The 23,846-nt window shown below is 34.7% G+C and overlaps 1 protein-coding gene across 1 annotated transcript in view; it reads left to right on the top strand.

Moving 5' to 3' along the window:
- The window catches only part of Gucy1a2 (guanylate cyclase 1 soluble subunit alpha 2), a 278,955-nt gene that overhangs the window by 157,653 nt on the left and 97,456 nt on the right, over nt 1–23,846 (top strand). The window contains exon 5 of the mRNA XM_074066806.1: nt 14,741–15,226. Coding sequence (XP_073922907.1) covers nt 14,741–15,226 — 486 coding nt within the window. The remainder of the gene's footprint in view (nt 1–14,740; nt 15,227–23,846) is intronic.

The raw sequence follows: 23,846 nt of genomic DNA on the forward strand, positions 1-23,846 counted from the left end.
GAGGAGGTGCAAGTTGAAATCACTTCTCAAATCTATGATGGTCTCAAGTTTATGATGGAGATGAGAAATGATTTTTACCAAGACCTCATGTATTAAGTAGTCAAGGTAAACAGTGCTGGCTGCTGTGACAATCTTCAAACCTCACTCCCTTGGCATGTTGATAATACTTACTTCTGACTCACATCATAGGTCTGAGACATGTTAGGTATCTCACCTGAGCACTCCTGCTGCATCCAGTCTCCTTCTATCTTGTGATCTTACCATCTTTGACAAGTGGCCTCCGTGGTTACTTGGTTAGGAGAGAGTAGAGAAAGAACTGGAGGATCACATGGGCTAGGCCCACATTCCATTGATCATAACTCAGTCACCTGGCCTTAACTTGATGAGGTGCTGGTCAGTCCCCTTCTGCCCTCTGCTGTATTCATATTGGACCTTCTTCATGCTCCAAGTTTGCTATGCTTTCTTTACTGTCTGGGTCTTTGAACTCTCCTTCACCTGTCTTGGCAGGTGCCCTTGCCATGTCTTAGTAATTTGCTTGACTTTTACTATCACATCCAGCCTCCAAGGGATGTTTCTTCAGTTGAACCATCTTGTCTAGGAGGTTTTTTTTACACATTGTTCATATTCAGAGAAATGTCTAGAAAAATAAATTCTGATGATCTGTGTCTGAGACATTATGGCAATGCAGAGCCAACCTTCATTGTCATTTTGTAGTTTATGTGACACTTTTTTATGGTTTGTGAAACTTGTTTTCACTTGGTGGAACTTAGCAGAAATCTACTTACAGACATTTTCTAGGTTTTATTCTATCACTAAAGATTCTAAAATGTATTTTAACCCATATTCCTTGCCTGTTTAATATAGTGTCATAAAATATATTATTGTAAGTTCTTCAATGTTATTGCAGTTTCAGTTTCTATTTGGAGTGTCTGTCATATTTAAGGTGAATAATCATTGTCACTGTCATCATGCTTAACAACAATGATAATTGATGGTAGGTGTTGAGTGCATAAATATTATGTCTATGGGTTCTGGGCTAGCCTTTTCTGTCTATGATCTCACGTAAACTTCCTCATGATATCTTGTTAGAATTATCATTATCCCAATCTTACTGAGGAGGTTGGGAGGCCCTGATAAGGCAAGTGATCTGCCCATGCTTACTTAGCCATTTTTAATTTCAAAGATCTCATTCCTTTCATCCCTGTACAAGTGTGAGTAGAACATGAGGTCAGCAGTCGAGTGCCCAGGTGGGGCTCCCTGTTTTTTAACAGGGAGTGAGCTCTGACAGCTCATTCAACCCTCCCTGATCTTAGGTTCCCTGATTACAATAATCTCACTTGTGTGTTCCATACACCCTTGAGAAGACAAAAACACTGAAAATTATTACATGCTATACAAATCCAAGGAATGATTAAGAGATTATTATTAGGTCAGAGATAGGCTTTCTTTGTCAGTCAGGCCCTTGGTAAACATTAAAGGTATGTCCATAGAATTCAAATCTCCAAGTTATATAACAAAATGAATTAATGATTTCTCTTATAACATTCCCTATTTCCACTGAAAAGTATGAAGGACCCCTTGACATCTTTAATGTTTCCACAGATTTGAAGAAAATTCATTCATAAAGTTTTTAAAACAAGCATGGCCTATAATATTTGGTGAAATAATTTCAGGATTCATGTTGATTAATATATTCATAGGCTGGTTGACGGACTGGTTCATGCCTTAGCTCTGTGTTACCACTTACCTCTACAATCCACTCCATTCTTATTTAGAACATATTTTCTGACAGTAGAGTCAGAAAGTAGAGTGGGGCTGGGCATGTCAAGAGAGCTTGGTTCAGGTCTTGGACTTGTTACCAACCTGCCTTGCCACACCGTGAACAGTGTCCTGTCTGTGCCCTGTTTTGTCATTCACATTGTGTGGTGGGTGGATCGGACAAGATGGTATTGGAGATGTATTTCTCAAGTCTAGCCAATGCTGAGAATCACATGTAGATCTCGTGGAAAAAAGATGAAAGTATCCCTTAGTCCAGCAGCATGAGGTTCTGACTCAGGTTTGGGTAGTGCAGAGTCCATATGAGGTTAGCCAACATTTTACTGAAGGCCAATTTGTACCTGGTTTTGTGTTGGACATGTTATCCTGTACTGTTTTGTGTTTATATTATTACAACTGTTTGCAGACTAATGATATTATTATTCCCTTTGTGACATATTCCAGGTTTAAAAATATTTTATTAGCATACAATAACTGTATAGGGGGATACATTGTGGTATTTACTTATGTGCTTACAATGTATCTTATCTTAGATTCACCCCTCCATCATTCTCCCTCCCCTGACTTCTTAGAACAATTTCAACAGGTTTCATTGTTCTATTTTCATATGTGAATGCAAAATCCAGCCACCACATTCACCCTCAGTCACCCTCTCCTTTTGCCCACCCCCCCTCACTGGTACCTACTCCCGGAAAAGACCCGTTTTACCCTCTTGTTTGTTTTTAAAGTGCATTTTAATAGTCCAAGGGGGTTTTCCTTGGTATTTCATACCTGTATATATCATGCTTTTATTAAATTAATCCCCCTATTACTTGCTCTTTCTCTATCACCATGCTACCCTAATATTCAATGGCTTATGGTACAGTATGTTATGTTCATATGTAGATGGATTGTTTCAATATTTTCCATTGTCTAACATTTTCTTTTCCCCTCCTGCCTCTTGTGGTCCCCTCAGACAGACTCACTAATACAATTTTGTTCTGTCTCTCATTATACATATGCATATATCCATATGATAACATGTATTTTTATGTACATTTACTTATTGGTCTAACTTCCACATATGAGGGAAAACATGTGACCTTTGAGATTTTTGAGTCTGGCTCACTTCACTTAACATGAAGTTCTTCAGTTCCATCCATTTATCTGCAGACAACATAATTTCATTCTTCTCCATGAGTGGATAAAATTCTACTGTGTGTATATATACCACATTTTCTTAATCCATTTATTAGTCGTGGGGCATCTGGGCTGTTTCCAAAGCTTGGCTATTGTAAATAGTGCTGCAATAAGCACGGGCATGCCAGTGGCTCTGTTGTATCCTGGAGCACATTCCTTCAGGTATATGCCCTGGAGTGGTATTGGTGGGTTGTATGGTAGTTCTGTTTTTTTTTTGAGAGACCTCCATACTGCTTTCCATAGTGGTTGCACTGATTTACATTCCCACCAACAGTGTAGAAGTGTTCCTTTCCCCCCACATCCTCACCAACACTTGCTGCTGTTTGTGTTATTGATGATAGCTATGCTGTCCAACATTTTAACCTATCACCACATATGGCTACTTTTTTAAAATTCAAATTTAGTCCTTTAATCCCACTGACCATATTTTCATCATTATAGGAATTTATATCGGGTAACATTTTTCATATACTAATTTCAGGTTTAAACGATTTCATCCTTCTCTGTATTTCTGGGTACTCACTTTTGAACTCAAGGCTTCCTGCTTGCTAGGCAGGTACTTGACTGCTTGAGCCAGACCTCGAACCCTTTGTGCTCTGACTATTTTGGAGATACAGACTTGTTTTTTTTTGTTCAGGCCAGCCTGGACCATGACCCTCCTGTTTTACATATCTCAACCTCACTGGGCTGACAGTTGTCTACCACTGTACTAGCTTATTTCTGTTGAGATGGAGTCTTGTGTACTTCTTGGTGTGGGGTGGCCTGAAACCGCAATCCTCCCGCTCTCCGCCTCCCACATAGCTGGGATGACAGGTGTGCCCCACTACACCGAGGTATTGGTGTTTTAGCTCGGCTGCCTTGATCTGCAGTCCTCTGAATCTGTCTCCCAAATAGCTAGGATTACAGGCATGAGCTACTGGTACCCAGCTCCTATTTCTTTAGAAATAGTATATTTCTTAAATTAAGCAATTACCTGTTTTATTCCATTAAAAATTCCTTCTATACCGTAATTACCTTAATTCTGCTTACCCATCAACTTGGATTCTCTCCCTGTATTTAACAATGAATTTCCTGAACTTGGCTTTCAACACAAATTCTAGTTATTTTTTAAGTATTTAATGCGATTCAGTCAAAATTCCCAAACCTTATTTTTATTAAGCAGTAAACTAAATAGCCATCCCTATTTGCCTCCCTAATGAGGTGAAGAATAGGAAAAACAAATATTTTAACATGAACTCACACATATGCACGCACACACACACACACACACAGAATTGGAAGTTAGTGCTATTTAGACCTTACCACTATATTTTTGTGTTAAATTGTCTGGGATATAATGGCCAGTAAGATTTCACATATATAAACAGCCTTCTTTTTTGTAATATTTTTGTAATGTGCTTCATTTTTCTAATATTTTCTTGAAGAAAGTGGTTTTGCACAATGTTTAGTAGAATATATATATATATATAATACCTGCTTGAAGAGTAATTTTATAAACAAGATACTTAATAGAACTCAGATCATCCTTGAGATGCGTGATTGACAGTGGTGATAAAAGTACTCAGAGGTGCAGAGTATTTGTAGGTAGTAAAACAAGGAAGACTCTCAGCTCTGTGCCTTGTAATGTATGTGATTTACTGATTGTGTGAATATTCTGAAAAATAAGAGCACCTATGAGCTTTGGGAAAAAGTTAGATATTAAAAAATGCATGTCAACTTAATATTCCCCACATAGTGTGAAATTTGATACTTGTTAAATAAAAAAATGAATAAAGAATTGAAAAGAAAACATAAGCAGTTCACATTTGGAAATTTTACACAAATGAATGCCAAAACATTTATTGATGTATGTCCTTTAACTATAAATCACAACTTTCTTTAAATGTTATATGCTTTCTGCTATGAATTAAAAAGAAAAGTAGCATCTAATCATGGAATGTTAAATCTTCATAGAGTTGTGATTTACTGGCTTTTATATCCAAAAAGAATTCAAATCCAGTGTTAGAATGAGTATCTGAGATTTAAAGAATAGAACTGAAATGAAATAAAGACTTATGCAAAAATGAAGAAAGAACAGAAAGATAAAATGTCTGAAGGGTTATGGTTTTTTTTTTGGTTGATTTCATCAATAAATATTATGAATTTTATTTTGTCATTTCAATAAAGGGAAAATTTTATTTGCTAAATGAATAGTAGTTTAGCTAACCTCATTTAATATCCATCCTCACATACATACTTCTTCACTGTTCACTTCTGTAATGAGGGGGAAAATATCTAGATTTAATTCCTGCATAGCTTAGTACTGGCAGGTTATAGATATTAAGGAAAGATTTATAAAACTGATGAATAAATAAATAATAAATAGCTATTAAAATGCAGACATTAGGGTGACATTTTCAAAAGTCAGTAGGCCTATGGAGGACAATATGTTATGTTTTGAAACATTTCCTTTCTTTGGATTATTATATTTTGAGAAACAACACACACACACACACACACACACACACACACACACCAAATTGAATGATAAAAAGAAATAACATAGGAAAATAAAAACTCTTCAAAATTATTTTGTTTTTTGATTTATTGATGTATTGATTTATTGATTTATTTCTTCCTGATGTAAATTTTGTCTCTTCCGACTAATGTCTCCACAATCTTCTCATCCCCAAATATACTCCATATAGACGAGATCATGAAGTATATAGACTTTATCAGATCTGCAGTTTGCAAATACTTTCTCCCATTCTGTAGGCTGTCTCTTCATTCTGTTGATTATTTTTATTTGCCATAAAAGGCTTTTTAGTTTGACATAATGCCATTTGTGTATTTTTGCTTTTGTTGTCTGTACTTTTGGGGTTATATCTAAATACCTCATTGCCCAAACCAATGGCAGAGAGCTGTTCTTCCATCTGTTTTTGCAAGTTATTTTGCCAGTTCCAGGTCTTATGATTGAGTCTAAACCACTTTGGGTTTATGTTTTATATGATTTGTTTTCTGCATAGCATTGTATTTTTATATGGTATAAGGTAAGGGTCTAATTAAATTCTTCTGCATGAAGGTTCTTCAATTTTCCCATTAGCATTTGTTACTCAGACTGTCCTTTTCCTACTGTGTGTTTTTGAACCTATGGCAAAGATAAATTTAATGTGAATGTGTGGAGTTCCGAGCTTTTTTCAGTTCCAGTGGTCTGTTTTCTGTTTATATGCCAGTACCATGCTGTTTGGATTACTGTTGTTTTGAAGAATTTATTTTTTGAAGACAGGTAGTGTGATGCCTCCAGCATTGTACTTTGTTCCAGGTTGTTTTGTCTATTTGGGGTCTTTTGTGACTCCATGCTAATTTTATGATGGATTCTTTTATTTCCATGGAAAACACTATTGGAATTTTAACAGGGTTTGCATTGAATCTGTACATCATTTAACAATATAGATTTTTGCATCTCATAACCATGGGCTAACTTTCCCTTTTTTTGTATGTTTTCCAATTTCTTTCATTAATGTTTCATAGTTTTCAGTGTATAGGTCTTTCACTTCTTTGGTTAAATTTATACATAGTATTCTAAAATGTTTGATATTATTGTAAATTAAGCTGTTTTCTTCTTCTTCTTCTTCTTCTTCTTCTTTTTTGGTGGTACTGGGCTTTTAAATCAGGGCCTCAAGATTTCTAGGGGGGTGCTTTATTGCCTAAGCCACTCCATCAGCCCCTCAGTTTTTTGAATAGTTTTCTGTTATATAGAAATGCTACCAAGTTTTTGTATGTTGATTTTTTTCTTTAATTATCTTTTCTTTAATTATTATACTGGACAGGTTGTATACTTTTCATATTGTTGTAATTCCTTCTTTTTTTATTGTTTTATTATTCATATGTGCATATAAGGCTTGGGTCATTTCTCTTTTGATTTTTATATCCTGAAACTTCACTGATTTTTTATTAGTTCCTATAGTATTTTGTTGTTGTTGAGTTTTTAGAGTTTTTTTTAAAACACACAGTATTCTTAGGTTCTGCATCTGCAAATCCAAACAAGCACAGATCAAAAATATTTTTAAAATTAAAAAATGAAGTCTGCACTGAACAAGTACAGTCATTTTTCTTATTATTCCCCAAATGATATTGTGTAACAACAATTTATGGAGCATTTAGATTGTATTGGGTACTATAAGTAGTCCAAAATAATTTAAGTATATGAAATATGTGTACAAGTTATATGCAAATATTTTAGACTAGGGATTTGAATATCTGTGGGTTTTGGTAACTAGGAAGGGTTCTGGAGCTAATATCTACAGATATCCAAGAAAAATTGTATTACCATTTCTGCAAATAAGAACAATTTATCTTCTTCCTTTTCTGTTAGCATGCCTTTTACTTCTCTCTTGTAATTGATGAGACTAGGAGGACTTCCAGTACAATGTTGAATGCAAATGGCTGAGTGTTTATCCTTATCTTGTTTCTTTCTCTTTTCTTTTATTAACTGAACAGTATAACAAGTCTATCACATGCAAAAATCATTGTTAAAGCTACAGAAACTATTTTGGATACATGACCTAGTTCAAATAGTTTTGGGCAAATAGAATACTCTGTTTAAATGATATACTTTACATGAAGATAAATCTTTGGGTCCAGATGACATCTATCTACACAGTTTGAGGAAACTGCATATTTAGTTGTATGATTCTCCAACAAAACCATCTAGTCCTGAAAATTTCTTTTTCAAGAAATTCTAAATTGCAAATGTAAAGCTTTTGTTAATTTTTAAACTATCCAAATTATCACTTTATCTTGGTTGGGTTTTGATAGTATGTGGTTTTTAAAAAGTTGTTTTATATTTCTTCTAAATTGTCAACATTTTATTGTAAAGCTTTTAAAATAATATTCCTTTATTATCCTTTTGATGGCTATATTATCTATAGCAATCCTTACTTCTTGCTTTGAATATATTTTACTCTTATTTTTCTAGTTCCAGAAGGTAAGAATTTATATTATTGACTTTGACTTTTTAAAATTTATTTATTTTTATATATTTTTTAGGTTTTAGTTTTTTTAATTTCTTTTATTCGTATGTGCATACAATGTTTGGGTCATTTTTCCCCCCTTCCCCCACGCCCCCATCCCCTCACTACCAGGCAGAAACTATTTTGCCCTTAGACTTTGACTTTTTGAATGTAAGTAGTTTAGTACTACAAGTGTCTCTCTCAGCACTGTGTTAGCCGCAAGCTGCTTATTTTAATATGATGTATAGAATTTTCTTTTTCATTCCATTTTTTAATTTATTCATATGCCATTTTATACATATAAAATTTTCCATTGACAACTCCTCTTTGATTATTTAGAAAGGTGTTTTCATTTTGACATTGTTAGATTTTTTTTTTCAGTTATTGATTTATAGCTATATTTCCTTTAGTCAGAGAACATATTCTGTAGAATTTTAGTATTTAAAATTTGTTGTGGCCTATCTTAGTGTATGTTCCATGAGCTCTTGAAAATGTATTTTGAATTTTTGGGTAAATATCACACATAGATTAATTAGGTACTATTTGTAGGTTTTGCTGTTCTAATCTGTATTAGTTTCCTGTAGTTTCTGTATCAGATTCCTGTAAACTTTCTCTTCACAGTGAAAATCAGTTATTTGCTTCTTCTTCCTTCTCATGGCTACTATACTTTAGTGTTTCTTAGTGTTCACAATTGTCTCTGGGTCACATTACCGTCACCTCTGTAAGTGTATGTAATCTCCCTCTGCATCTGTCTTATCGATATACTTGTGATGAATATCCAATGCTATTATAATGTTTGTCTTAAATATCACATAGGTTTTAGATAATTTATGAGTAGAGAAGAATGTAATGGATTTGTTCATGGTTCTAAGCTTTCTGTTCTTTTATTCCCTTCCTGATGCTGTAAGACTTCTCTCATTGTTTTCTTTTCACTTAACTTTTTTTGCAATGTCATTCTTTAAGAGTAGGTCTTTCAGGACAATGGTTTTTAGTTTTCCTTGGTTTGTAAATGTATTTATTTCCCTTTTATTCTTGAAGGATAGTTTTGCTAGATGTATAATTGACAGCTGATGGTTTTTTTTCTTTCAATATTTGAAAAACAATATGCTACTTTTTTTGGTCTCCATAATTTCAGATGAGAAATCAGGTGCCACTCAAATTATTGTTCCCTATATGTAAAGCATCATTTCAGGTTGCTTTTGTATTTTCTAAGGTCCTTGGAAGTCTATTTTTATTGTTTTCTTTCTGTAATTCAGATTGAGTAAACTTAATTGCATTTTTCTCAGATTCACTGATTTTGTCCTCTGTCATCTCCATTCTATTTTTGAGCCCACTAAGCAAGTTCTCTAATTTTTTTGTTCCATTTCCAGCTCCATAATTTCTATTTGGTTGTTTTGTGTCTTGTATTGCTTTCCTCATATTTTCTACTTTTTGTCATTTCAAAAGAAGTTGAAATTGTTATTGAAACAATTTAGATAATTTCTTCAAAATTTTCGAGACATAATTCCAACATCTGATTTATTTTGATGTTTGACACCAATAGATTGTTCTCATACCTTGTGATTTTCCTGGTTCTTATGTTATTATGGTTGCTTTTCTATTATGACCTGGATAGTTTGCCTATAGTGTAAGAAGATGTTAGATCCTGCTTATTTTTCTTTTCATCTCAATGGGCAATTGCTCTTTTTAAGTTTGCCACACAGGTTCTGGCCTACTTTTGTGGATTGTAGTTATAATGACAGTACAACTTTTAGGGCTTATGTAATGCTATTTTCATTCCATTAGTTTATTTCATGTCGCTTTGCTCCCACTGATGTTTGGTAATGGTGCTTGAGATGCAAAACAAGCTTTACCAGGCCAGTATCTTGGTGCCTTTGTGTGAGAAAGGAGAATTTTCTGTCCATGTGAAGAGCACTCTTGACTGGATAGCTGTTGAGGCAGAATGATTCTTCCTGGTGGCTTTAACCATGCAGTGCTTTGTGTGGTTGTTCTGGGGCCGGGGAGTGGGAGGGAGAATATAGAGGCTTTGAGAATAGAATCTGCTTGGGTTGGGCAGTTAATATTTCTTACTTTTTTCAGTGGAACTGTTCCTTTGTAAGAAAATGCTGGTCTGTGAGAGTAAAAGCCCATGTGGAAACCCACTTCATTCTTGTAGAACAAGGAACATGTAATTATGTTTGTGATTTCATGAATTATATATCAGAGTTCTGAAAGTCCAGAAGCCATATCTAGAGGTGACCTTCTTACTCACCTGAACCTGACTGGATAGACGTGAAGATAGCCATTTCAACTATTATCTGTAGCCACATTTTCTGTTTTCCACTGTCCATTATGAACATCTCTGCAAAGGTTTTATTTTTTGCCACCACACTGTTTTATATTTAAAGCTCTTGTCATTCCCCTTCTTATTCCCCTACTGTCATATTTTCTCACTGTTTAAAAACCATGTCCTCTAGAATCAATCTGATTTGGTTAAGTTTTGACCCTATTCATTTATTAGCTGCATGTTCTTAGCAAGTCTCTTAACCTTCCTAAATTTCATCTTAAAATTGAGAAAACTAACAGTTAGCAAGAAGCAAAATAATGAAATATAAATAAAGTATTAAGTTGGTACCCATGCTGCTGAGTCAGCAGCAAGTACTCAGCAGGTCTGTGGGTTAGTTACAGGCATCATCCTCGTCAACCTTGTGTTCACAATCTTCTCTGTCTTATTGATAAGGAAACCCAAGACCCTGAGAGGATAAATAAGGGAACGTAGGTCAGTTTTCACACTTCACTGTCAAGAAACTAGAATCCAAATTCAGGTCTGTCTTCTTTCATCATTTCTTTTTTTTGATACTGGGATTGAATCCAGGGCCTTGAACATATTAGGCAAGTGTCTACCACTTGATCCAAGGTTTTTTATTTTATTTTGTTTTTGAGATAGGGGCTCATGTTTTTGCTTGATGCAGCCTTAAACTTTTGATCCTCCTGCTTCTGCCTATAAACTAGCTAGGATTAAAGGCATGCACCACCATGCCCGGCTTCAAGTCCTTCTTTCTAAACTGTTATTCAAGATATGCAAAAATATAAAATGTGCAATATATGCACTTATGTGACCCACATATACTGAATTTCTAATTACTGAGTATGGTGGTGATTATTACGTACTGATATTTATTCTTAGTGATTATTATAATAAATAATATAAACATAAGTATTTATATTTATATAACAAATATTTATATAATATTTATTTTATGTAAATATCTATATAAAAACAATTTAATATATTTATAAATATAAATAATATATATTTATTATATAAATAAATTTATACAAATATTTATATAATAAATAATAATATAAATACAAATGTAGAAATAAAATAACTAGTTTAAGTGAACCTATGACCAATCTTTGATACTATGACTTTAACCCTTTACTATAATCCAGAATCAAACATTTGCTTTTATTATGTTTGCCAGTTTTTAAATATGATAGATTTTATTTATTTTCCTTATGCTTTTTATGCTACTTCCTTGATACTTTAGTATAATATAGGGAGCAACAAGACCTTAGAGCGGTTTCTATGTTTAGCAATTTTCCACAATTCTGTTTCCCCTACATAAAAATATGCAGCTCTTATAGTAGTTTTATGCATTACTAAATTAAAAAATTCAAATAATGGTGTGTTTGTGAATTTATAATTATAGTGAAAATAATTTAAGAATAATTTGTATTCTTTCCAAATTATAGTAAAAATGCACCTATGAAAAAGATACAAATTCCCCAGTTGAATTTGCCTAGTAATTAAAAAAGAAAAAACTCATTAATGAAAAATATTTTTAAAAAGAAACATTTAGGCTTTGTTTAGGCTTCGTTTTCTGTAGTATAGATGGTAAACATTTTGTGTCATAGAAGAGTTGAAAATAGCAACTACTGGCTACATAGAAATCATGAACCTAATTACTGCTTAATATGTTTTCGTTCAGGAATGAAAACTACTCAACTTACCTTCTTCATTTATTAAAGAAATATACGTTTACATTTTGTTACCATGTAACAAATGATAAATGTTATTTCAGGGTACACACATATAGGAATTCCATGTTTAAAATAAAGAGCCATGGAGAAAGGTCTATTTGTGATAGGAAATGTGGAAATTGATAGGTAGGAAGAAAAGAGAAAGAAAAAGAAAACAGAAGACTCAATGGGGAAAATAACAGGCAGTGAAGTGCATGTGATAAGGAGAGAGGCGGCAGAAGGTCAGACCTAGGTCAAGGGAAGGGAAGAGAGCAGGGTGAAGATGTATAGTTCCAAAAGACAAAGGAGAGAAAGGAAAGAAAGTAAGATGGGGTGAGAAAGGAAATAATTAGAAAGAAATGTGAGATGAGAGAGAGATAGATAGAGAGAGATTAAATGTATGAGCCTCAGAGGTGATTGTGATTAGCTCTGTAAAACTTATAAAGGTTTTTTCTCTTGTATCAAATCTTTTTTTTTATTGTTTTATTATTCATATGTGCATACAATGCTTGGGTCATTTCTCCCCCTGCCCCCACCCCCTCCCTTACCATTCACTCCGCCCCCTCCCTCTCCCCCCTACCCCTTTAATACCCAGCATAAACTATTTTGCCCTTATCTCTAATTTTGTTGAAGAGAGAGTATAGGCAATAATAGAAAGGAACAAGTGTTCCTGGTTGAGATAAGGATAGCTATACAGGGAGTTGACTCACATTAATTTCCTGTACGTGTGTGTTGCCTTCTAGGTTAATTCTTGTATCAAATCTTAAGAAAAATTTTACCTTTTATTTTGGCACCACTGGAGTTTGAACTTACACTTACTACACAGGCTTGAACCACACTTCCAGCTCTTTTTACTTCAGTTACTTTTCAGGCAGGGTCTTGCATTTTTGCCTGGCCTAGACCAGAATCTCCTACCTATGGCCTGCCCTGCAGCTATGACACTGCATGCTTTTTTGTCGACATGTAGCCTTGTTCACTTCTTGCCCAGGCAGGCCTTGAACTATGAACCTCCAAATCTTCATCCCCTGAGTAAGCCACCATGCCCAGCAAGAAAAAAAACTTTATTATAATATTTTTTAAACTGTGGGAACATGACTTATATGTATCTTCCTTATTCTGGCCTTAATATCCTTACAATGGGATATTATATCCTTAACAACACCCCTTTTACAAATAGCATATCAGACTTACATTTAAAAATGAAGGAAGACTTTATAGGAGAACTATTTCATTTGTATGCATAATGCCCTAAAGACTTTTGAGAGCACACCTGGTGTGAGAAATTGAGAAAGTCTCCTCTGCCCTATTTTCAGGACTATACAGATTTGCCCCCCCCACCATACTGTGAAGTTTTTTAAAAGGGGAGCCACATTTTATCTGTTCATTCTTTCACCCAGAGTAGTACTACTAAATAGAACATTCAGCGTATACTTCAGTGAATCAATCAGAGCTTGATGAATAAAAGGATGAAACACTGAACTCCAGCAGAAACCGTACAAAGCATTTCATTTCACACAACTTATAAACATCAAGCAAGGATTCAATTTTATTTCCTTATATAAATAATATCTTGGTGAATGGTGCAAGGTGAATAAAGTGAAATGTATTTGTAGGCTTAAAAATCTAAATCCCTATAAGTTTAGACTATATGTGTTCCATTCCCCCACTTTCATCAACTAGCTGAACTATGTCATGCTATGAAAAATAAAGGAAAACAAATGTGTGTAAAGTATTGAGTGCATTCTGTGTGGTAGTGGAAAGTGACATAGATGATGCAGTTGGTCAGCTCTTGGCCTGTTTCTTCCAGGTAATTACAGCCAACTTCCTGTCCAGTTGTGCAATAGCACCATAGTTCAACTCAAGTAATTATGTTTGGATGGCCCTATCTTCTGTCTACATTCCTCCTCTTTCTGAAGGTGTTCATTCGGGTACTAAGCTAAGATGGCTTAATCATCTGCTCGCTATTTCCCATTAAAGACCAATCCCCTAACTTCTCTAGTACAAATGCACAGAAAGGAAGGATGGATTTAATTTACTAGTCCTCAGATTCTTTATCTGATTAACAGATTTTATTTAGTGTTATACTAATTTGGGAGGTTTACTTTTAGCATTAGTTTCATGCCATTTTCTAGTTATACACTGGGCTTAATAATATCTGGTTTAAATTGATTATTTTTAAGATTAAGTGAATTGTCCATTATTCTACTCAGTGCAATGACAGCTACTTTTTCCAAGGACTATAACTGATTGGAAATGACTTGCATAAAGCCAAATAATTATTGTGATTCCTCTGAAGCTACCGCATTTAGTTTTGAAAGGAGTGTTATTTTAATGACAGTTAAATGTAGTTATTTTGGCAGATAGATTTAGCCTAATTCTATTATCATGAAGCAAGCAGAAAGTGTTTGAACTGGCTCATAAACCACTTCCATAATATACCTGAGAATATTTCCACCTTGGATAAAAAACGTTTTCCCATTTCAATTTTCACTTTCTTTTTTTAAAGATACATTCACTCACATTTTTAATAGTAAACTTCTCAAACTCTAGATGATACTGTTTCATAATTGTCTTTAGAAAGTGGCTGAATGAGGTATAAAATGATTTTTTTCTATGCTGAGCTACGATGTTTAGTCTGGCTACAGATCATTAAAATTTGCTCGTGTGAATCCAGTAAGTCAGGCGAGTTAATAAAACATTTCTTGTTCCTCCTGTTCATCAAATAACGTTACTTGTTGACAGCCTACTCAGTGACAAGTACTGATCAAAACACCATGTCTATTTCACAGGTGATGGAAGTCAAAGGACAAATGGTCCATGTTCCAGAATCAAATTCCATTTTGTTTTTGGGCTCTCCCTGCGTGGACAAGTTGGACGAACTCATGGGTCGAGGCCTGCACCTCTCAGACATCCCTATTCATGATGCCACCCGAGATGTCATTTTGGTTGGCGAACAAGCAAAGGCCCAAGATGGCTTGAAGAAGAGGATGGACAAATTAAAGGCCACTTTAGAAAGAACTCACCAGGCCCTGGAAGAAGAGAAAAAGAAGACAGTGGATCTCCTATATTCTATTTTCCCTGGCGATGTAGCCCAGCAGCTGTGGCAAGGACAGCAAGTGCAGGCCAGGAAGTTTGATGACGTCACCATGCTCTTTTCAGACATCGTTGGCTTCACGGCCATATGTGCCCAGTGTACGCCCATGCAAGTGATCAGCATGCTGAATGAACTCTACACCAGGTTTGACCATCAGTGCGGATTTTTGGATATTTATAAGGTAGTGGAATTTAGTCACTTATAGATAAATACTGTTGAGTAGTGTATTGACTGACATCTAAATTAAGTTACGAGAATACATTTTTAATCTAAACTTGATAGTAAACTATGTCTTTTTATCTTTTCTTTTGGGAATATTAGGGTTTGAACTCAGGATCTTGTGCTTGCTAGGCAGGTGCTCTACTACTGCAGCCATATTACCTGTCCCCACCCTCAATATCCCTTTAACTTAGAAAGCTTGATGCAGAATGCAGGTTTTGGTGTGTTCTGAGTAAGCATTCATTGTGAGTCAACTTATAGTACATACATAGGCAACTGTGAGTCATGATCTTGCTCAGTGATGAAAATCCTATATAGCTAGCCATTATTATTAAACTCATTATTATTAATAGTAAACTCATGATTCTAACTTGAACCAAATTATTATTGCTACAAGAATGAAATTCCCATATAAAGTCAGAATTTTATGTTGACAGTTCAAAGGAAATGGTTAAAATGTGCATTGCTTTATCAGTTAAACCATGGCTTATCAATATTTTCTACAATGTGGTCAGTTAAGGGTGACCCTTTTAATTCTAAAAGAATACATGTAAATATTCTAGCTGTTGCCAGAATCAGCAATGGTTTTAGTGGAAATACCTTAATTTTTTAAACTACATAGTGGAAAAACATTGGAAATGGGTAATAACCACCATTTGTTGGTTTGATCTGACAAGCTCCTTTTAATTTCTTTTGAAAATGATAGCAATATCTTGAGTGATTCAGTACCATATCTACTTATTAAATAATTACAAATTTGCGTGGCATTTCCCACAGATTACACAATGTCAAATTGACATTTTTTATGTGACATACCTTTAATATAGATAAATAGCAGTGAACTGCAGGCTTCTCATTTTTTCCTTGCTAATCCATCTAGATTATCCATTTCTTTTGATAGTATGATTGGCACATGATCAGTCTTGGAAAGAATTGCTTCAGTTTGTAAGTTTCATATTATGATTCAGAGAGTGTTTTCATTAAAGTGTGTCTCCTTGGAGAGGGGAGTTCTCTGGTTGCATTATATAGAAATTTCAGTCATTGTTCAATATTTTAGTTGAGTCTCTTTTGAGTGGTAAACATTCAGTGTAGAGGATGTATGAAGGTTTTGCCTTGTTAGACAAAGTACAAATTATTATAAATCATCTTAATTTCTTTATAATTTATTATTATACAATTTATGATAGACATAGCCAGCTGTCTGAGTCTAAGCCAGAAAGGCACTAAAATTAGTCTATTACTGTCGAAACTTCTTGTCACTTCCAGAAAAGTCAGGAAATCAGCTTGAATTTCCCAGTACCTTTTTTTTCCCTCCAGACTTAGGGCATTATTATGTCTGTAAGCCACCAATCTTCTACATCATTGATTTTACCTAAAACTGCCATAGTGCTTTTGTTTATTTGTTTGTTTGTTTCATTTTGTTTTAAGACCTAAATTTATATAATTAAATGGCAAAGATGCATAGATAAAGAGATTCACTTCTGAAAACACTTGGGAACTTCTGGTTTTAATAAAAGTGTCAGGTTCTGAGAAAAGAAGAAATGCAGTATCTTTTGAGTACCAAAACAACGTCAGCTTCAAATGTATAATTAGATTTCACACATATAAGTGTCTCTTCCCTTGAGATAAGGCAGGACACTTCACAGGAAACGAAAATCTGTAGAAATATCCTGTATGATCTTCAAATTTTCCATAGAGTTTCACATGGTTATAAATAATTATCAGCAAATTTAAACCTGCAAAGTGAATCTTCTCTTTATTCAATACTTTTTTGGTACTTTTGATCTTTTGTGTGTGTGTACTCACAAATAAACAGAAACAATTCTATTTCACACATTCTCTTGAACTAAACTTGCTTATGAAATCTAAATACTAACTAATAAATGAATAAAATTCCAGGGCTAGGTGTTTTGAAAATATCTCCAGTGCTTATATGTACATGTATGTGGAATAGGTGTTAAGTGAAGCTTTGGCTGTTTGGTTAGGATTAAAGTATAGTTTGAGGGAACCAGATGAGGGCACACATCGTGTTTGGAAGCCACGGTAATGATAGTCTGGCCAGAGATGGGGAAATGCACAAATAAACAGAGGATGATATCCCTATATAAGATGGACGATAAATTAGAAGGAATAGATATTAGACATCGTCAATCCGACATACCTGCTTTCTATTTATTCTAATCATTCTAGTTTATTTTCTAGAGAAATTACACAGTGCCATTTACACCTTGGACTATTTGCTGTTTTATACTATGAACTATTTACTATTGTATATCATAAACTACTTTGAAATTTTAAAATCCTAAAGGATACATTTTTTAATGGCCCCAAGTCTGCTGATTTTATTAAATGAAAAACAGTTTCTACAAATTTAAAGCACAGTAGAATCTTGAATTTTGTAGCAGGGAAAAATGTGCAGCCCACTGTTGATTTACGTTACAAATGTGAATGGAAACTAGGTGGAGTTGAATCCCACAGAAAAGAACTAGAGACGGCGGCTTGAAGTGGCATTCAACATCTGCTATGGCAGGACGAGAGCCCAGGCTGTAAACTTGATCATCTCCTTTTTCAATGTTTATCTTTAGGAAAAAGAGTGACAAACTGAATTATAATTGTAGAGGTAGAATTCAGCAAAACTAGGCCATGATAAGAAGGCTGTGCTGAAACAATCAAGCCTTCTATAAAGTAGGAGGTGTGGGAAGAAGCTATGGATTTTACTGTGCATATTTCAAGCATTGAGAAAATTAAAGCCTTTGCAAAGCTTGACTTGCCAATCTGTTACAAGTGTGAAAATAGTAAGGAAGCTCTAGGTGACTTGAAGGCAGCATGAGTTATAATTTAGATTCCTTTGTAATTAGAAAGGCAGATATATTCAGCAAAAAGGGCAGCATAAGTTATATACTATGTTGTAATTTACTTCTCAGGTTGTTAAGAGTATAGAATGAAAAAGGGCAGGGGTGTAGCTCAGTAGTAGTGTGTGCCTAGCATTTGCAAGGGCTTGGGTTCCATTCCTAGTACCCAGAAAAAAAGAACAAAATAAACAGTAACTTTGTGAATAAATGACTGTAGATGCTGGTTTCATAATAATAATAATGGTAGCAATAATAAAAATGGCAGTGAATAGTGAGCAACGATGTGGGTTATTGTCTCTTTTCATGATTGCCTCCTGTAAGTCCTGTGGTGTAAGAGAAGGAGGAATGAATCCTTTTCTAGTACCTCTCATTCCATTCTGCCAAGCTGCTGAATCCCCATGCACCTTAAACACACCCTAGAGTTCTCATCTTTTCACCACTGCAAGGTCCTTAATTTTGCAGAGCCTGCAAAATAAAGATGTTAGGTGCATGAATCTCACAGTACTTAGAACAGCATCTCATATGGAGTCGTAAATGTAATGCTGGTTGCCATTATTTCTCAGGCGGGGTATCAGGACATCTGGGGTTGTTATATGACTGTGTTTGAGTGTGCTTGTATATACTTAACTGTAACATACTTCACGTTTATTGGAAATGCATAAAGTGTAAGTGATCTCATTAGTCCCTCACAACTAACATGTCGAGTCATTACATTACCACTATTTCCACATAAAAAAAAGTTTCAGGAAAGTTAGATAACAGAGATAATAAATCAGAATTTGAACTGAGGCTTGTCCTACTCTAAAACCTACACCTTTTCCATTTCTACACTTTAATGTAGACAAAGACCAAAAGATAAAAACAGAGAGTAGAAACTGTTTCAAAGTTTACTACATGATCAATAACTACATGATGCACAACTGTAATTCTAGTGCTGTGTGGTAAGAAAACCTGTATGACTACTATAATCAAATCTGCCACTCTCTCTTCAGTTGTGAAGTATGCAGAGGTCTGAGAAGTTGTATTTTTAAGAATATGAGACTCTCTTTCTTAGAACCCAGCTGGCAACTTTTCCCTTCATTTCTCCTATACAGAAGTAGTCTACCAACAGGGAGATGGGGAATAGTGGCCCCAGGTGCAGGCAATAAGGAGAGTACTTTTAAAGTAATGAAACTGAATACAAGTTGATATGATATTTAAAAAAATCATTTTTCCCAGACAAGTCTAAGTAAATTGTTATTGATAAAATGGTTTCCACTGTTGAGGTGACTGTATGTGTGTGTTGAGGGGCGGGTGCATTTCCATCATAAACCCCTGACTTGGTTTTCAACTGTTCATGGATTTAAACATTATCAGTACCTGTGTCAAGCCTGAATTTTGAAAAAGGAGCAGAAAAAAAAAAGATGAGACAGTCAGGAACTATCTTACCAGAATTTTATTAGACCAGGGAGTCTGCTGAGAATCCAAAAAGAATGCAAGTATTATAAATCCAGCTAGCAAAGTAGAGTCCAAGACAATCAGGGAGAGCAGAAATCCAGGCACAATTTTAGGGGGCATAAGACCTTCGGATCTGGCATAAGGGGACTGAGTTACAGGAACCAAAAAGCAGGCAGCAAGTGTGAAGGTGAGCATTGGGATAAACTAAGCAGAGTCTTCACCCTGGCCAGGACTAGGCTTGGGGAATAAGAGGGTATACATACAGGACACCTTCACAGAGGAAATGGGAACAATGTCCCTGGGAAACTGAGAGCCAGGAAAGACATCAGGTGTCATCTAAGTGAAGATAGTGTAGGCTTGGCACAGATATGTGGGAGCATGGAATTTGTATATTGGATAAGGAGCTGTTACAGGCTTAACTACTCATCGTTAGTCCTTTTGCTAGGAGATTAAAGCAGACATTTCTCACATAAAGTTCCAAAGCTGCAAAACTTTATGCCCCAAGAATTTTGATTTGTCTTGACATTTGAAGATGTGGAGCTACTAATGCCATCTGTCCACTGGACCTTCAGCCAGCCTTCAGGAAATGAAGCAAAATCTCAAAGATGTCACTTCAGCATGAATTGGATTTTGCTGGAAAAAATGAAATGTTCCCTTTTCCTCTTGTTCTATTTTATAATAAAAATGAAGAACTTTTCAAAGTACTTAGGTTATTCTTGGAATTTTATAAATATGTATATATCATTTTATTCCATTTATTAACACTAAAGGCCAGTTCCTTTTAGCAAAGAGTAACTGGTTCGTTCCCCCCACCAAGGTTAGTGTATTTTTTGTTTTAATGATAAGTGTATATATTTTTGAAATTGAACACTTTTAAAGATTTATAATAGCTCTTTTAAATGATCTCCATCAACATCAGTGTCATTTTCTTTTGCTGCTATTTGAGAATGAAGCAACAGTGTCTTCTAATGAGTTAGAAAAGAGAAATTTCTGAAGGAAAAATTTTTGAGCTTATCCATTCTTTTGTTCAATAAGCATATTAATCTCACTTCCTTAGTAGGGGGCCTAACTCCCATAGAAGCTAACAAAATTTTATGGAAATTGGCATGGGTTTTTAGCACAGTTTTATTGAGTGGAAAAAAACTAATTTATATGCCTTAGGAGGTGAGGTGAAAGTCAAAGATAAGCATTCTGTTGTGTTATCTTTTCTACTAGGAGGATTATGTTGTCAGTTTCAAAATACCATAATACTCTAAAAATTACAGAAGGGGGTTTTGCCTCATTAATATTGTGCCTTTGGCAAGCACTTAGGTTGGAGATAAGGAAGAAACAAGGAGAGAGATGGATCCTTCTCTTTGTTCTTCTCATTCCTCTGAGTCAGGCTGTGCAATTTGGTGCAATCTTAAATACTGCTTGGAGTTTTCTTCACTTCAACTATTGGCCTCATTTTCATCATCAGATTAATTTTATATACCACATAGTTATATTTTATGAGACTTTAAATAAGTCTTAGGTAAAATGCTAAGAATGAGTTCTGGTTATTATTGCTGTAGTAAATATATCTGGGCCTGTAAGGTGAGTGAGGTGTGTGTGTGTGTGTGTGTGTGTGTGTGTGTATTTTATGTATGTACGTGTGTTTGGATGGAGATGTGTTTGTGTGTACATAAACATGTGTCCAGTGCTTAATAGAAACACAAAAAGTACTCTGGTTTGATTTCATACTTTTAGGTTATTAGAACTTAATGGTACGTCAGAGAAGGCCTGTTAAAGAAGGATAGAGAGGTAAAAATGAGGGAGCAAGAGATCCTACAGATATTTTGCCTTCTTGATTAAATTTACTTCTAAGTATATTGCTGTTTTAGTTGCTATTGTATGTGAGATTTTTTAAAAGAAATCTTTTTCTGATGGTCTATTCTAAGTGCACAGATACACACTGATTTTATAGGCTGGTTTTGTGTTCTGCAGCTTTACTGAATTCATTTGTTAACTTTAATAGGTTTTTATGGAGTCTTTAGGGTCTTCAACATATAAAACCATGTTATCTTTACACAGTAACAATTTAACTTCCTGCTTTCTGGTATGGATGCCTTTTTCCTCCCTCCCTTCTATTTTTTTCCTTTCTTCCCTCTTTCCTTTCTTTCCTTCCTGTTTCTTTTTTATTCTAATTTTTCTGGCTATGAGTTCCAATGCAATGTTGAATATAAATGGATGTTCTTGTCTTATTCCTGATCTTATAAGAAAAGCTTTCAGTTTTTACTCTCCAGTGTGATGTTAGCTGCGGGCTTATTATGTGACAGTTACCTTCTCATTTTTCTTCTTTAGAAGATGTTGGCAAAAATAAACTCAAGTAATTTAGAACTTGCCATAGATGAATAATCTATTAACAGGGAGACAGGAGGTTGCTTTGTACTTTGGGAACATTTTCCCAGCCAACTGCATATAGCTCCAAAACTGAGAATTCATAATTTCAGCCTTTCAGAGTAAGAGGACTTTTTGAAAATTTCTTCCACCTGTCCTATCAAAAGACTGCAGCATATGTTTGAATCTCTCCAGGTACTACAGATATACTTCAGTTAGTCTGTTTCATTGTTGGGAGCATTGATTTTCCTAAGAATCTTCTACTACATTCAAATTATTCTTCTAACTTTTGCACAAAGATCCTCTTTAACTTCCTAGAGCCAAAGAGAACAAGTCTTTATGATTCCAGTGCACATTCAGACAGAGTGCTGGTTTGTTGAATACCTTAAAAAAGGAGACCTGGTTATATTACTGCTTCTAGGCTTCAATTCAAGTGCAATTTATAATTTCCAACTCAGCCTCCAAATATTGCATTGAGGGTCCTTATAATAAGGACTTTAGGTTATTAGTTCGTTTCAGCCTTAGAATAGGGTGGTGACGTATTACTGTTCTCATTTTAAAGAGAAGGAATCTGTTTGGCAATTGTCAAAGTCACTAGAGACAAGATGCAAGTTTATGAAGAAAAATATACATATAATTTTATGTATATAAATGCCAGAGCTATCTTTGGCGTGGTCTGTATCTAGTTCTTTAGGAGCTCTACCTACTTATACATGAATGACTTAAAGCATTGTTTTCTAAAACATGAGCATTTGACTGAATCAGAACTAACTTTATATAACATTTCTGCTATTTCCTAAACTCATTTTTAGAGGCTATAATAACACCTGTACCACAGGATTGTTCTGGAAAAATAAGTGATATATTGCAATGAAAGCATTTAGCAATGTGACCGGAACACAGTTTGTATTTAATAAATGTGAATAGTTCCACTTTGCTTTAAAGAATTTGTACATTTTAAACCACTATGATTAAGTGGTTAACTGGTGGGAGAATTATTTACAGTATTTTCGCTGTGTAGCAGCATTACTTAAATTTTTTAAAGATGAAAATCAATAAGATTTGCAGATTGCAAATAGGATAGGATATTGACAATATCCTATCAGATAAGTCAGAGGTAGCTGTGCAATCTAGATGATCAATTTCCATTATAGCAAACTCATCAAATACCCAGGTATCATCTGCCTTGTTGGAGACATAAATGGTCTGTTCACCTTCTCTGCTAGATGTCCTCAGGATGTTCAAAACAGTTATGTAATGACAATAATTTGTTATGAAGAAAAACTGATACTGTTTTTTTAGTAACCATGTTAGAATAACCAGCTGGCAATAAAACTTGAAATTGCAAAATGTGCACATATTAAAAACTAGTCATTCATACAAAGTAGTTAGTAACAAGGACAAACAAGTAGTTTGTAATGACTCAGTTGACTCCATATGATCAGTGATAATTGTTCATTTGCATTGAAGGGTGAAATTTATATTGAGGTATGTTCTTTCTATACCTAATTTGTTGAGAGCTTTTATTAAAATAAATGAGCAACCACATTTTATCAAATGTCTTTTCTGCATCTATTGCAAAGATCATATGTTTTTCCCCCTTCATTCTATCAATGTAGTATATCATATTTACCGATTACAGATGCTAAGCGTCCCAAGGATGAATCCCACTTGCTCATAATATATGGTCCGTTTAATGTGCTGTTGGATTTGGTTAGCTAGTATTTTGTTGAGAATTTTGTATCTCTTTTCATCAGGGACATTACCTGTTATTTTATTTTTATTGTAAATATCCTTATCTGGCTTTGGTATCAGGCTCATCTTGGTCATCAAAATGAATTTGGAAATGTTCCTTCCTCTTCAGTCTTTTGGAAGAATTTGTGCAGGTTTAGGATTCATTCCTTAAGTTCTTGGTAGAATTTACCTGTGATGACA

The sequence above is a fragment of the Castor canadensis genome, chromosome 2, assembly GCF_047511655.1.
Source record: "Castor canadensis chromosome 2, mCasCan1.hap1v2, whole genome shotgun sequence".
Taxonomy (NCBI): domain Eukaryota; kingdom Metazoa; phylum Chordata; class Mammalia; order Rodentia; family Castoridae; genus Castor; species Castor canadensis.